This window comes from Galeopterus variegatus, unplaced genomic scaffold (genome assembly GCF_000696425.1).
Source record: "Galeopterus variegatus unplaced genomic scaffold, G_variegatus-3.0.2 Scaffold4911, whole genome shotgun sequence".
In the NCBI taxonomy this organism is placed as follows: Eukaryota; Metazoa; Chordata; class Mammalia; order Dermoptera; family Cynocephalidae; genus Galeopterus; species Galeopterus variegatus.
The window spans coordinates 9,103-22,798 of NW_007731022.1; the positions used below are offsets into that span (position 1 = coordinate 9,103).

Genomic DNA, 13,696 nt, shown 5'->3' on the forward strand with positions numbered 1-13,696 from the left:
AAAAGATGACCGGTAAGGGGATCTTAACCCTTGACTTGGTGTTGTCAGCACCACGCTCTCCCAGTGAGCTAACCGGTCATCCCTATATGGGATCCAAACCCGTGGCCTTGGTGTTATCAGCACTACACTCTCTCAAGTGAGCCACGGGCCGGCCCAAGTGTTAGCCAGTTTTGGAGTCCCAAAATCAGGTATCAGAAAATGTCGGGGCCTGGTGGATTCTGGCCACCCGTCAGCTCAGAGAAATAGCTTTGACATTTCCCCGGCCCGGGAGGCAGCTTATTGTCCCCCTGGCTGGCCACAGTCACTGAGCCATCCCAGTGCAAAGAGGGTAAGCTCAGAGCTGCTCTTCGGGGCGAGAAGGGGTGTGTGTGGCTGCTCCTGGTAGGGGATGGATGGGTTCTCACACCCAGCCTCCCTCTTTGGTGTTTGTTTTGAGGTTGCCACATTTCCCTCCTCGGGTGGGTGGGGTCTTCTGGCCAGCACAGGGCCTTGGGCTGAGCGTCCCCTCCATGTCCCACAGGGTGGATGCGAGCAGTGAGGAAGCACGCCAAGGGCCTGCACATAGGTGAGTCCAGCAGGCCAGGGAGCTGCCCCAACTGCACAGTGTGGAGGCCCTGACGTCCTGGCCTTCCTGTGGGTAGACAGTGGGCCCTAGGCTCTTTGCATGTTCCTGGTGATCCAGGCTGGGCTGGGCTGTTCAAGCAAGGGTCGCTCCCCTGACTGTTCAGATGCAAGCTGGCCCTGCCTGGCATTTACCACCATGGTCCACCTGGAGTCCTGGGCTCTCCCGTCCACCCAGGCCGTGGCCCACCAAAGCTGGTGCCTCCTTGACCAGTGGCTTTCCCCATGCTGTTCTCCCTCCCATTTCTTTCTTCCTTCACCCTACGGGTGTTATCAGGGCCACTGGGCCAGGCTCTGGGCTAGGCCTGAGGTTGATGCTAACCCTGCTCCACCCAGGCCCCTGTAGCTCACAGCTGGTGAGGGAGGGACACATGTCCCAAGTGCAGTAGAAACCTTGGGGTTAGAGGATGAAGAGTGTGGGGAGGGGGCTGAGGAGGCTCAAGAGCAGGAGACCTGTTCCTCCCTCGCCAAACTGTGACTGACTCTGCCCTGAAGTCCAAGAGAATGCCCCTTCCAAGGGAACAAGTGGAGCAGGTTTCCCAGACAAGCAGACTTGGCGTTTCCCAGTCACAGGCTCTACGTGTTTGTCTCCCTGCCCCGCAGTACCTCGGCTTCTTTTTGAAGACTGGACTTATGATGATTTCCGGAACGTCTTGGACAGTGAGGATGAGATAGAAGAGCTCAGCAAGACTGTGGTCCAGGTGGCAAAGGTGAGGACTGAGCACCTCTCCGGGCCTGAGCACCCAGTCCCAGCTAGGGCTCCTGCGGGGCCAGCACTGGCCATTCTTGTCTGGCTTCCTCCTTGGGCACCTTCAGGTACAGCCCATGTCTTCCAGGGAGGATGGCATCAGCCCAGCTCAGGCTATGTGCGCACTCTTTTGAGCACAGGGTCCTCTGGGAGTCCCAGGGATGGGAGACTTGTTTGTTGGTGCATGAGTGGGTAGGATGCATGAGAGTCCAGGTCCCCTGCTCCTGGCCCCTATGGGGACCCACATACTGCTCCCTTTGGAGAGGTGTTTCTGGGCATGCAGCATGGGCTGGGGTCATGCCTCCTGAGTGATTGGGCTGTGACCTCACCTGTCTTTCCGTCCATGCCTCCTGGTCCCAGGCCCTCCTCACCTGCTCCTGTTTCTTTCAGAACCATCATTTTGATGGCTTCGTGGTGGAGGTCTGGAGCCAGCTGCTAAGCCAGAAGCACGCGTGAGTGGGCCATGGTGGTGGTGGAGGTGGGGCCTCACAAGAGGCGGAGGCCTGCTCAGTGAAGCCAGGAATGGCCACTGGGCAAGCAACTAGCTCCAACTGCATTGTTGTGCCGGCCCCAACACCTCTTGTGGGTGGCACAGGGAGGGCAAGGCGAGTAGAAAGGTGAGGGAGCTGGTGAAGGTGAAGGCACAGGTGGAGCTTGGACATGGGCGGAGACTTTCTCACTGAGCAGGAAGAAGCCTTCCTGGGGGTATCAAGAACAGGCCAGCCAAGCATGGCCAGGACTGTGGTGTGGACAGCCACAGCCTCCTCTGGGGAGCGCTGTCCAGGCCCACAGGCCCTGCGGCAGTCTGCTGGGAGGAGGCTGCACGGCTCCCCCACAACTCCGTGCTGTCCTCCCACAAGACGCATGGTTCCCACCCCCCTCAGCCAGATTGACCAGGAAGGGAGCGAGTGATGGAAAGTGCCAGAAGCTCCTGCCAGTCCAGCACAGCTTGGGGCTAGCCACAGCCCCGAGGAACAGCCGCTCCTTAGTCTTGCTCAGGCCATCTGCTGAAGCAGCCACCTTCCCTGCTTCTGCCAAAGGGGTCTGTCGTGCAGAAGATGGCAAAGGGATCATTCTGCCCATGACGGGGGGCTGGTGCCGTTCCGGATGCATGCTTGGGAGAGGCTGGTGCAGCCACACAGCAGGTGCCCGGGCAGCGGGGGCCTGTAGCCAGTGTCCAGCCCTCAGCCTTTGTGCAAGCCGCAGGTTCTGGAGTCAGTCGTCCCCTCCCTTTTCTGCTTGGAGGAATTCCAACTGTGCTTTAGGGCTCAGCTCAGAGCCCAGCCTGAGCCACCAGAGCAGGGAGGGCTTAGTTGTCCCCTGCAGAGCGGGACTGCAGCGGCACGTCCTCATCACCCTCCATCCTGCTGCTGCTGCGGGTAGAGGAGCTGCAGGTCCCACTCTGCCCATGTGGAGGCAGCATTCCCTCACCAATCTCCTGTTGCTGACCTGGAGCCCTGTGGGAGGTGGGAGTGAAAGTGAGGGAGATTCCTGCCTCCAGGCCCAGAGGAGGTGTGCCTGGAGCCAGGCATGCTGGGATGCTCTGCCCTTGATAGGGGGCTCCAGCCATCAGCACCAGGGGCCAAGCCTATCTGAGGCCACTGCAGCTTCCCGCCCCATCTGGGCCCAGTGGCTGCCCCAAGCCCCACCCAGGCTCTGGAAGAACAGCCCTGGGGTCCTGCTTCCCTATCCTCAGGCCCCCAAACCGCCCTCAGCCAGGGCCCTCACTTGCCACTCTCTGAGGGTGTTTCTGAGAGGCTCCTCCTCTGTCCACTTCCACCCTAGGAGGGCCCAGCAGTGAGGGGACAAGACAGTGAGAGATGAGTGCAGGATGGGGAGGAGGTGCTCCACAGTGGGGCAAGGGTGCCCACAAGCCTGTGAGAGGAACCTTCCACCTGCATAGCCCCTGAGGAGCCCTGGCTCTCAGCTGTGAGGCACCCCCAAGCCCTGCCTTGGGTCCGTACTGGGCAGGAGGCAGTGGGCCCTGCCAAAGCTGACCTTCAAGCACCCTCTGAGCAAGAGACAGACTGCCAGCTCCCATTATGCTAAGCCTGGGAGCATGGATCTATTAATCACAGATTTGCCCCAATTCATTTCTGTTTCAGAGCATTGAGTAGGCAATGAGATGGAGCTGAAGGGCTGCTCCTCTGGAGACACAGCCTCATTGTGTCTGGGTTCCCAGTGGGTCATTAATATCAGAGTGGGGGGTGAGGCAGATGGTGGTAGGGAGTCGCCAAGCCCGAGTAAGAGGCTGTAGCCCAGGAGGAGGAGGTGAGAGCAGCCTGTGTGGCCCCTCAAGTTCAGGCTCCTGATGGGGAGGTGGGGAGCTGCTGGCAGTGCGGGTACGGAGCTAAGGGGTAGGCAGTGTCCAGACTCTGAGCAGCAAGGACCAGATTCCTTTGGGCATTCTGCTGCCTGGGAACCAGCTCCTGGGAAGAACCTGGCCATGCTGACGTAAAGGGAATATTTAACAAGGCTGCTACTCTGGCTTCGTCTTGCCCCCACCCGTCATCTTTGTGGGTGTTTAGCCTGAATTTCTGCAGCCCCTGGGTCCCAGAAGTGCCAAGTCAGTCTGGAAAGGTTACTGTTGGCAAGCACGCTGGGCATGCATGTGCTCATCAGTACAGCACGGTGATGGCACAGTAGCCCAGTGTCTGACATGGGCTCAGAGTTGGCCCCTATTACTCAGCTCTCCTGGGGATGACGAGGTGTCCAGGAGCTGCCTGGTCAAGCTCCAGGGTCTTCTTTTCAGAGAACTATCTTGCTGGGATGGTCACCCCTGGGCCGAGGCCACCAGCCTGGCATGAGAGGCAGTGAGGGCAGCCCTAGGGCTGGCTGGTCTTGCTGGTCCCCATGAGGGCAGGCCTTGCCTGGGCTCCTGGGTCCCTCTAGGCCTCTCATCAAAGTCCTCTGGGGAAGGGAACAAGCTCCCTTCTCTCCTTAAAATTCCAGGCGGTTTGAACAACTGAAGTGGGTGGTCCTGTTGGCCATAGCCTGTGACACTGGCCAGCTCTGGCCAGAAGCCCCAACTCCATTCACAGTGCTAGGTTCTCAGGCAGCCTCTGATAGCTCCTCTGTCCTCACAAAGTGGCTTGACACCTTTGGAGGCAGTGGTAGTTTCTGGGGGGACGCTAGCCCTGAGCAACCCCCCACAGCATGTCTGGGGGAAGACGAGGACCTCAGGGAGGCGGTGGAGGGATGCCAGCCAGGGGGACATTTGCCCTGTCCTCACCTGCCCCCTCTCCCTACCCCCTGAACCCCACTCCCAGCCTGCCAAGCCCTGAGGCTGGGTGAGGTGGGTTCTGGTCTCAGGCACTGGCCCCTGGACACAGGCTGGGGGGCGGGTTTGCCTGCAGGGTCTGTGACACCCTTGGCAAAACATGCTGCTGCTAGTCTCTCTGGGGCCCTAGGGTGGCCCCTTACACTGTTCCTGTGCCCAGAGTGACTATGATGCGGGCCCTTGAGAGCCCTGCAGGTGGGGAGCACTCTGGGTGACAAAAGGACAGACTACGGGTGAAGGTGCCCGAGGGTACCTGCCATCCTCCCTAAAGGCCAGAGGTGAAGCCTGCCCCCAGGCTCTGCTCCCAGCTGCGGTCTATGCTTGCATTGCCACCTGCAGAGTGGGTGCTGGGCTGGGAAGGGTAGCCAGGCCTTGAGTGCCCTCAGTCATGGCCACAGTTCTTACATGGGTCATGGGCCCTTAGCTTGAGAAGTAATAGCCTGAATTGAGCCATGTCAGGGAGATTCTGAGAAGCCACCACCATCCACAGTTGGCATGTACCAGGAAGAGGCCCAGGGCCTCAGAGGGCTGCAGCCGAAGACCCAGCAGCCTGTGTGTCTCTACCCAGCCCTCACTCACTCTCTGCAGAGTTGTGCTGGAGCACAGCGCAGGGTGGGGGCAGGGAGTGGTACTGTGGCCCAGCTCCCGCCCCAGCCTTTGTCCTCCTCCTGGCACCCGGCGAGGGTGGGACTTGTCATCTGCTCTCCAAGCGGGGCTGCTTCTGAGGGGCCTGTGGTGGAAGGGTGAGGGTCTCCCACATGCAGAGACAGCAGGGCCAGCCCACAGTGGATACATCACCCTGAAACCTGACCTTGCAGTGTCATGTGAAGAGAGCCACCTCAGGGAGGGACTCGCGCACAGCTTGTGTCAGGTGCACTGGTCAGCTATCTACACACTGCCCATGCTGGTCAAGGGCATAAGGTGGGCCCAGGTGTGTCCTGACAGGTGTTCCCAAGCTGTGCCAGGAGGGAAGCTGGTGTCAGTCCCTGGGGACACACTCCCAGCAGGCTCTGAGACACTGCTGCCTCCCCACCTCTTGGAGCCAGAGGAGGCCTATCACCTCCCTCTCCGTCCATCCTCCCCCATCTGGTGGCCCTCTGCCCACTGTGACTCCTCTCACATGTCCAGCCACTCCAGGTGCTCTGCCCCGTCTTTCCTTCCCCAAGCCCTTACCTGGTGAGGCCATCAGAGTGACCTGCAGGTTTTGTGGACCAAGGCTGTCCGGGCTACCCTTGGTCAGCACTGGGCTCTCTTGGATCCCTCCTCACCTGCTGTGTGTTTTGGGGGATCCAGAGCGTGATGTGCATGTATGGGCTCTGTCTCTGGCCATTTGGGTCCCTCTTTCTGGGTTCCCCCTGGGGTGCAACACAGATCCCTGCTCTAGGGGAACCCCTGAGCATGAAGGTGGTCTGGGGCTCTCTGGGTTCTGGGCAGGGCCCACGGAAGTGGCGGGGAGGCAGCCTTTATCCCCAGCGCCCTTCACAGGGTCCCTCGGGGCTGCCCTGTCTGCATCGCTTGGGGCCACACCCAGAGGAAGCTTCCATCAAGTGGGTCTCGCCTGCCCTGCAGCAGGCCACACCCAGAGGAAGCTTCCATCAAGTGGGTCTCAGCGCGGCCTCGGCATTGGCTCTGCTGACCTCTCGGTTCTTTCAGGGGCCTTATCCACATGCTAACCCACCTGGCCGAGGCGCTGCACCAGGCCCGGCTGCGGGCCATCCTGGTCATTCCACCTGCCGTCACCCCTGGGTAAGTGGCGCTTTCTCGAGGGGCAGAGCCAGGGGAGGCTGTTGAGGGCCCTGGGGGTGTGGGGCAGTCAGCGCAGGGCATTGGGCCCTGCATTGACTGAGCCCCAGGCCCCCTCCAGTCAACCCCCATCTGTATGGAAGCTGTGTCCACGGTGCTTGGAACATGTTACCAAAGGGGAGGGGCTCTTCTCAGCAGGCACACATTCTCTCCTGCAGTCCTTAAAGACTGTTGAGAAATCCATTACGGTGAGAGATGGTTCGCTTTGGGCTCACTTGCCTTGCACTCAGAGCCTTGGAGCACTGAGTATTTGGTGCTTTAGGTTGAATCTGCACCCCCCGAGCCCAGCCGGGGCTGGGCTGCACAGTCACAGCTACCATCATCCTGGGCGACCGACTCATTCACTTTTCCCAACCCCATGAGGCAGCTTTTCCAGAACCCCGTGCTGTGACTCAGAGCCTTGGAGCACTGAGTATTTGGTGCTTTAGGTTGAATCTGCACCCCCCGAGCCCCCTGTGGGAGGTAAGGCCACAGCCGGGGCTGAGCTGCACAGTCACAGCTACCATCATCCTGGGCGACCGACTCATTCATTTTTCCCAACCCCATGAGGCAGCTTTTCCAGAACCCCGTGCAGCTGGTGGGGGCCACTCCCATGTCCACTCTGCCACAAGTGTCTCGCCCTGTGCAGGGCACAGAGAAGGGTCTGATTCATGACGTGAGCGCCAAGGACAGCCCTGGGGGCCGAGTGAATTGGAGCAGGCCTGGTGCAGGGATTGCAGAGCCCAGCTGGGGCCAGTTGGGCGTGCTCCAGGACATCGGGGTGGGAGTCCCGAGGTTCTTCCCAGCATCCACCAGAGTCTGAGGCCAGCCCTGCCTGGTCAGCCATTTGGCCCTCAGGTGAATGCTGCGCTTCCCACCCACTGCTCTGGAAGGAAACAGCAGCAGAGCGATGAGTGTGGGCTCAAGGGATCCTTAGACACTAAGTAGTGGGATGTGGTTAGGCCGCCTTCAGGGCCCGCAGGTGGCTGGGGTGGTGATGTTTCAGTCTGATAGAGATACTCACGCAAAAGAGCCAGTTGGTACTCACCCCAAGTGCTTGGGCTGCTCCCTAGTGCAGCGCACGCCTGGCCACTGCCCACCTGCAGCCCATGTCCCCACAGGCTTGGCTGTGCAGACAGCTCAGAGGTGAGCATCCCAATTCCAGGTGGTTCCTGTCCTGGCTGCACAACCTGAGCATTGGCCCTTCTGACTTCACCCCAAGCTTTCCAGGGTCCTCAACCCATCAGCGTGGGCTGCAGCTGGGCTCTTGCAGACTGATTTCAGTCCTGAGGGCCCTACTATAGGTTGGGGTGGGCAGTGCTCAGAACTTCCAGGCACTGGGCACACGCAGGTCCCTGTTTCCCATGGGCACTGATGACCCAGGACAAAACGCTGGATAGCAGGAAGCAGGAGAATTGCCTGTGACCCCAGGGGCCATTTCATGCATGGCCTGAGCTTCTTCCCACACGCACTCACAGGATTCATATATGGGGCACATGTGTGCTGTGCGTTCCACTTGTCCTCATCTTTTCAGTCAGTGTTGTGGAGAGACCCCTGGTCATTACCCACTCGGGGGTCCTGCTCTAGACTGAGCCCAGATGCCCCTCCCATGCATGGCTGGGCCTCACTGAAGCCTCTGGGCACTGCTTGCCACCTCCTTTGCTCTGCCGGCTGGCGCACCTACAGGGTGCAGGGCAGGGAGGTGACCAGCTCTGCGAGGGTTCCGAGCCCAGGCTGCTCCTGCAGGCCAGTGGGAGAGGCCTGTGTCATTCCCAAAACTGAGTCTCTTTCTTCTTTGATGTGGGGTACTTACAGTGTCTAACCTGTGTCCCAGTGTTTGCCCAGGGAGGAGGTTTTGGGGGTGGTGGTGCGGCCATGAGGACATGTCATTCCTGAGCTGACAGCAGCAAGAGCCGGAGCTCCCAGGTCCTCCAGGGGCGGCAGACACTCCTGGGAGGGTGCCCAGAGCATGGCGCTTGTTTCCTGGGTCTCCTGACTTCAGTGGGGGGTTGGGGTGGGGTGCCACAGCCAGGAGACTCACTTGCCCTTTACTATCAGAGGGTGGCCTGTGGGAGGGTGCAGCAGCAGTCTTGGTGGGGACAGGCACAGGAGCCCAGGGCAGTTCCTGAAGCCTGGCGGGGGGAACACCCTCTGGGCCTGGCCTGGGTTCATGATGTGGGCAGCTTTCTGGGGGTGTCCTGTCTGCCCAAGAATTGCCGCCCAAGCTCCCAGCCCTAGGCAGGAAGTAGACAGTGGGAGCTGTTGGGGGAGGCCAACACCCTGCTCCTCAGTGACCAAAGTACACAGCTCCCTTGGGAAGGCCGCCTGGGGGGCCCTGCAGGGTGGGATGTCTGGAGGGAGGGGCCCATGGGCAGTGTGGCTGGGCTGAAAGTGGGGCAAGGCCTGTAGGTGTGGGTTGCAGGGGAAGTGGGACCCCAAGCTGACACAGGGGCCAGGCACTGCCGGTGTGTGTGAACTCACCTGGGCAGGTTTGCGGCTGAGCCCTTGGGGCTAGTGGGGCCAGTGAGGAGGCCCCGAGCTTCTTCCCGAGGTTCTGGCTGTCCCCTGGGAATCTGTTTTAGTGTTGATTTTTATCCTCCCCTGAAGAGCCGTGCTACAAAGGAGCCTGATAAAGCCCTCTCTGTTTTCTGGAGGAGGACATAATTATGCTTGTCATTCACCTCACAAAGGCCGCTGTTCTGCTAGTGCATAGACTTCCAGGGCTTTGCTGGTGTTGGCAGAACAGTAGCTCCAGGAGGGAGGTCTGTTTGCAGTGGCGGTTTGGGGAGGCAGCTTTCAGTCACCAAATGCAAATTCTGTAAACAGAGGCAGCCTAACTCAGCTGCTGGGGAGAGGGCTCGCCCCTCAGAGGCCTGGCCCTGGAGCTGGGCAGCTGTGTGCTGACCTTGAGCCCTGCTCCCAAGGTCACAGCCTCCACCCTGCATGATTGCTGTTAGCAGTGGATGAGACCAGGGGCAGAGCCACAGTATCAAAGAACTGGTAGGCGGGTTTGGGGTCTTTAGGAGATCCAGGTAGAACACAGCGTGCTGCCCTTGCAGCGATGAGGAGGGTGGAGAGCAGGAGGCCCTGAGGGTGGGGCTGACAGTCCCTCCCCAGGTCTCTGAGGGGGTGGGGGAGAGAAGGCTGCTGGACCTCCACCCATGGGGTGAGCCATCTCGGTGTCCAGGAGGAGCCTTTTGGAGGCCACAGCTGCACAGTGTGCCCCCAGATGCCACCTGGGGCACCTTCCCCAGCTTTGGCAGCCGTGTGGTCTGGGGTGAAGGGACCCACATGGCTGAAGAGACTGGTCAGGCCCCAGCCTGCAATGTCAACCCATCCCGGCTTTATGGAAAGGAAGGGACACCCACAGTGAGAAAGAAGAGGTGGTGGGCAGAGGGTGTGAGGTGACCAGGCAGCCCACCCCGGGGCCCTGGGGTGCAGAGCACTGTCTCATCCCAGGCAGGCGCAGGGCATCATGGCCAGAAGCAGGGACCGTGCAGCCATCTGGACTGGGCACCTGGGTGAGGACATGAAGCCAGGTTCCAGTCAAAAGGCTGAGTGGACACTTACCTCTGCCGCCTGCTTGGGGCCTGCCCCTGATGGGCTAGCTGACTGTGATGTGTTTTTCACTTCTTCCTCCCTCCTTCCTGGGCCTTCATTCCTCAGAAATGAATTCAGAACATATTTTTGGTGTGAGCAGTTAACTTGTTTATTGAAGTCACGCTACATCTCATCTGTTGACGAGCTGTCCTTGTGTCTCCCAATCACATAGATTCTCTCTTGTCAGGATGCTATGGATCACAGAGACAACCAGCTCAGCTGCCGGGTCCTCGGGGTGTCTGGGGGTGGCCATGGTGAGGCACAGGCTGGAGAGGGTTAGTCCCAGCAGTAGCCTCGTAGCCTCGCAGGCAGAAAGAAGGGGACAGGCCTGGTGGTGCCCACCCCACCCCCTGATGACCACCACCATGTCTGCTGTGCTCTTGTTGGTTTGTTACAACCCTTTGAAACATGAAGGTCATCCCAGTCTGTGGCTGCGGTCAGTGCCCCAGTTGTAAGACATGGGTGATAGGTCAGCGACCAAGCAGCTGTGTGAGTGTCTGATGGCAGCCATGCCACACCACGTGTTCATCATGTGTGGGTACACTGTACTCAGGCATGCGTGGAGCCACATACATGAGCAGGACTATGCTTTCTTCTCGGGGGCCTCGTGGCTGTGTCCTTGGTGGATGTGTGGGGGATGTTCTGTGGTTTCTGTGCCACCTGTGGCTGATGGGAGTTGGGCCCTGGACACGTAGCCACAGCTGCCTGAGTCTCACAGGATGAAGCCAGCTCTGCCAGGAGCGCCTGATGTGGACATAAGGTGGTGGAAGTCTGGTGAGGCCCTGATGTGCACACACAAGAGGGGATGGGGTGTGGCAGCACCACGGGCATGGCGGGACTCAACCCTGGTTCATAGCGGGAGGCTGCATGTCTGATAGCAGCCGGGGGGAGGGGAAGGCCAGAAGAGCCAGGCACCCTGGTAAGAGCATGATGGACACAGGAAGGGGTCAGGCCATGGGACAGACCTTTACAGAGTGGAAACTGCCCCTGGCAGGCTGATAAAGGAAGGGTGGAAGGTTCCGGGAGTTGGGCCAGCTGCGTACTGTATGTAGGATGGAAGGGCAGCTACGAAAGACTCCAGAGTTCCTACCAGAATGTCGACACATTAGAAAACTCCACAAGGGAGCAAAAAGTAGAGCCTCCTGCTGGGAAGACACTGCAACCACATCACCGAGTAGGAGCAATTTGACTGTCGAGCAGAGAGAGGGAGAGGGCAAGAGAGAAACTCGACACAGTGGTGAGGATGCACCGAGGGCCTGGGCAGAGGCGGGCAGCAGACCTGTGGTCTGAAACTCAAGAGGCTGCGGTGGATCCCTGCAAGTAGCCAGTGACAGGCAGAGAGCTGCTCAGCCGCCTCAGTAATGAGGGAAACAAATTAAAGCCACAGGGAGATGCCAGCCCATGTGCAGCCAGGCTGTGATGCAATCGATGCAACAGTATTGAGTGTTGGCTGCCGGGACATTGCATGCCACGGGAGTGTGGTGGAGGACCTGTGTGCCTGGGACCCCCCCAACCCCACCCGGGAAGGGCTGGGCATGCCTGGGAGCGTCCAAGGTAGAGCCCCTCTGAGTTAGGTTCACAGACATGCAGAGCCCTCATGAGGTGGGATGCAGACAGTCTTTTCAGAGAGAAAATTCGGGGCACAGCCCTCGCCTGGCGTGTCAGATTATGGTGGGCGTGACTGGCCTGTGCAGAACTTGATAGAGTTTCTCTAACATTCACTATGTTTGTCTTCGTTGGCTCAGGCCAACCTTGTCAGCTCAACAAAATACCACAGACCGGGTGGCTTAAATGACAGAAATGCATCTTCTCACAATCCCGGAGGGTGGAACTCTAAGATCGGGGAGCCAGGAGGGCTAGGCTCTGGTGAGGGCCCCTTGTGGTGTACATGGCACCTCCTCACCATGACCTCACATGGCAGAGAGAGCAGGCTCTCAGTGTCTTCTGACAAGGGCACTGATCCCATCCTGGAGCCCCACCCTGTGACCTCACCTAACTGATACTGCCTAATTGCCTCCCAAAGAGCCCACCTCCTGATACCACCACATTGGGGTTAGGGCTTCAGCATATGGATTTGGCAGACACAAGCACCCCGTCCATGGTAGTATTTAGTTCAAGTAGTTAATAGGAGAGGCCTCTGCATGTGGGAGGGAAGCTCCTCATAGTGGCTGGGAGGAGCCCTGTTCTTCCCGGGAGGTCTGCCCAGGGCTGCCTGCTCTTTCCTGTAGCACCAGGTCCCCTTATTGGTGACAAGTAGTTAATAGGAGAGGCCTCTGCATGTGGGAGGGAAGCTCCTCATAGTGGCTGGGAGGAGGGAGCCCTGTCCTTCCCGGGAGGTCTGCCCAGGGCTGCCTGCTCTTTCCTGTAGCACCAGGTCCCCTTATTGGTGACAATGTGGTCTGTCCCCTTACATGCTGTGCTGCGAATGCCCATGGCTGGACAGAAGGGAGCCGAGGGAGGAATTCTCTGTGAATTGCAGCCACTGCCTACGAATTCTTAGTGCCACAGGGTGTGCCCACTGCCTTGGTTCACCCGTAAGTGCCCAGCCCNCCCAGCCCTAGCCGGAGAACCTCTGGTCTGGGGAAGAATGGACCCAGTAGGGGACAGGACCACTCAGGGATGGAGGCAGCATGCTGCCCAGAGGGCAGGACTAGGCCATCCACTGTGGCCAAAGGACAGGGAAGGTCGTTCCTGGCCAAAGCCAACTCCCGCCACTGGTCCCTGGCTTGGCATTTTCCAGGAGAGCCAGCCCCCTGCAGGAACCCACGGGCACCCTTGTCAGTATCTCAGAGTGGGCACCCCATGTCCCCACCGGCTCCTGGCCCTGACCCCGCGTGTCCCTGAGCCGGGCTTGCCTCCCACTCTGGGGCAGAGCCTCTTGCCCTTTCACCCCCGTTCTTCAGAGGCTCTTCACACCCCTGCCATCCACCTCGTACTCTGTCCCCTTACCCTGCCTGGCCCCTGCTCAACATCCCAGTGACCTGGTGAGGGAATCAGCTGCTGTCACAGCCCTGCCTGGAAGATCCGCAGGTGACAGTGAGGGTCGGCTGGGCATTGGCCATGCCCTGGAAAGGGGTGGGCCTGAGGAGTTGGCCTGAAGGTCAGCAGACAACACTGGACGCAGGAGCTGGCCCTGGGCAGGGCACAGGGTCTTCAGACCTTCCAGGGCCAGCCCAGCCCTGCAGGGTCCCTCAGGCTTGGTCAGAGCATGGTGAGTAGGTGGGGCCAGGCTAGCCAGCCCCAGGCCTGGAAAGAGCAGCTGGTGGCAGGGCCCTCCAGGGCCTGAGTTTACCTAGAGGGCAGCAGTGCCCAGCCTGTCCGTACTAGCCAGACCAGTCGTCCGTCTGCATCCCCCTTCAGGCTCCTGGCTTGGGGGTTGAGGCCGCCTGCAGCCCAAGGCATGTGGTTTACCAGTTTTTCAGAAGAAGAGGCTCTTCTGGGAGCTATTACACAGGATTCATGCCACATCCTGCACCAGGCGTAAATGTCACTGCAGATTGTCCTCCCATCGGGAGGCACCTGCTCGTGTCTGCAGTGGGAGTCTGGGGCGTGATTGGTGCTGCAGTGCAGTAGCAGAGAGAGGTGCATCCTTCCAAGAAGTGCAGGGGGCTGTTCTCAGTGTCGTTCCAGAACTCTCCATGGGGCTTTGCTGGGTGCAGCTTCTC

At 59.7% G+C, this 13,696-nt stretch overlaps 1 protein-coding gene across 2 annotated transcripts in view; it reads left to right on the forward strand.

The window, feature by feature from the left end:
* The window catches only part of CHID1 (chitinase domain containing 1), a 36,983-nt gene that overhangs the window by 4,362 nt on the left and 18,925 nt on the right, over positions 1–13,696 (forward strand). For both annotated transcript variants that reach the window (XM_008588578.1, XM_008588577.1), the window contains exons 4-7: positions 521–565; positions 1,225–1,331; positions 1,760–1,821; positions 6,303–6,395. In XM_008588578.1, the coding sequence (XP_008586800.1) occupies positions 521–565; positions 1,225–1,331; positions 1,760–1,821; positions 6,303–6,395 (307 nt within the window). The remainder of the gene's footprint in view (positions 1–520; positions 566–1,224; positions 1,332–1,759; positions 1,822–6,302; positions 6,396–13,696) is intronic.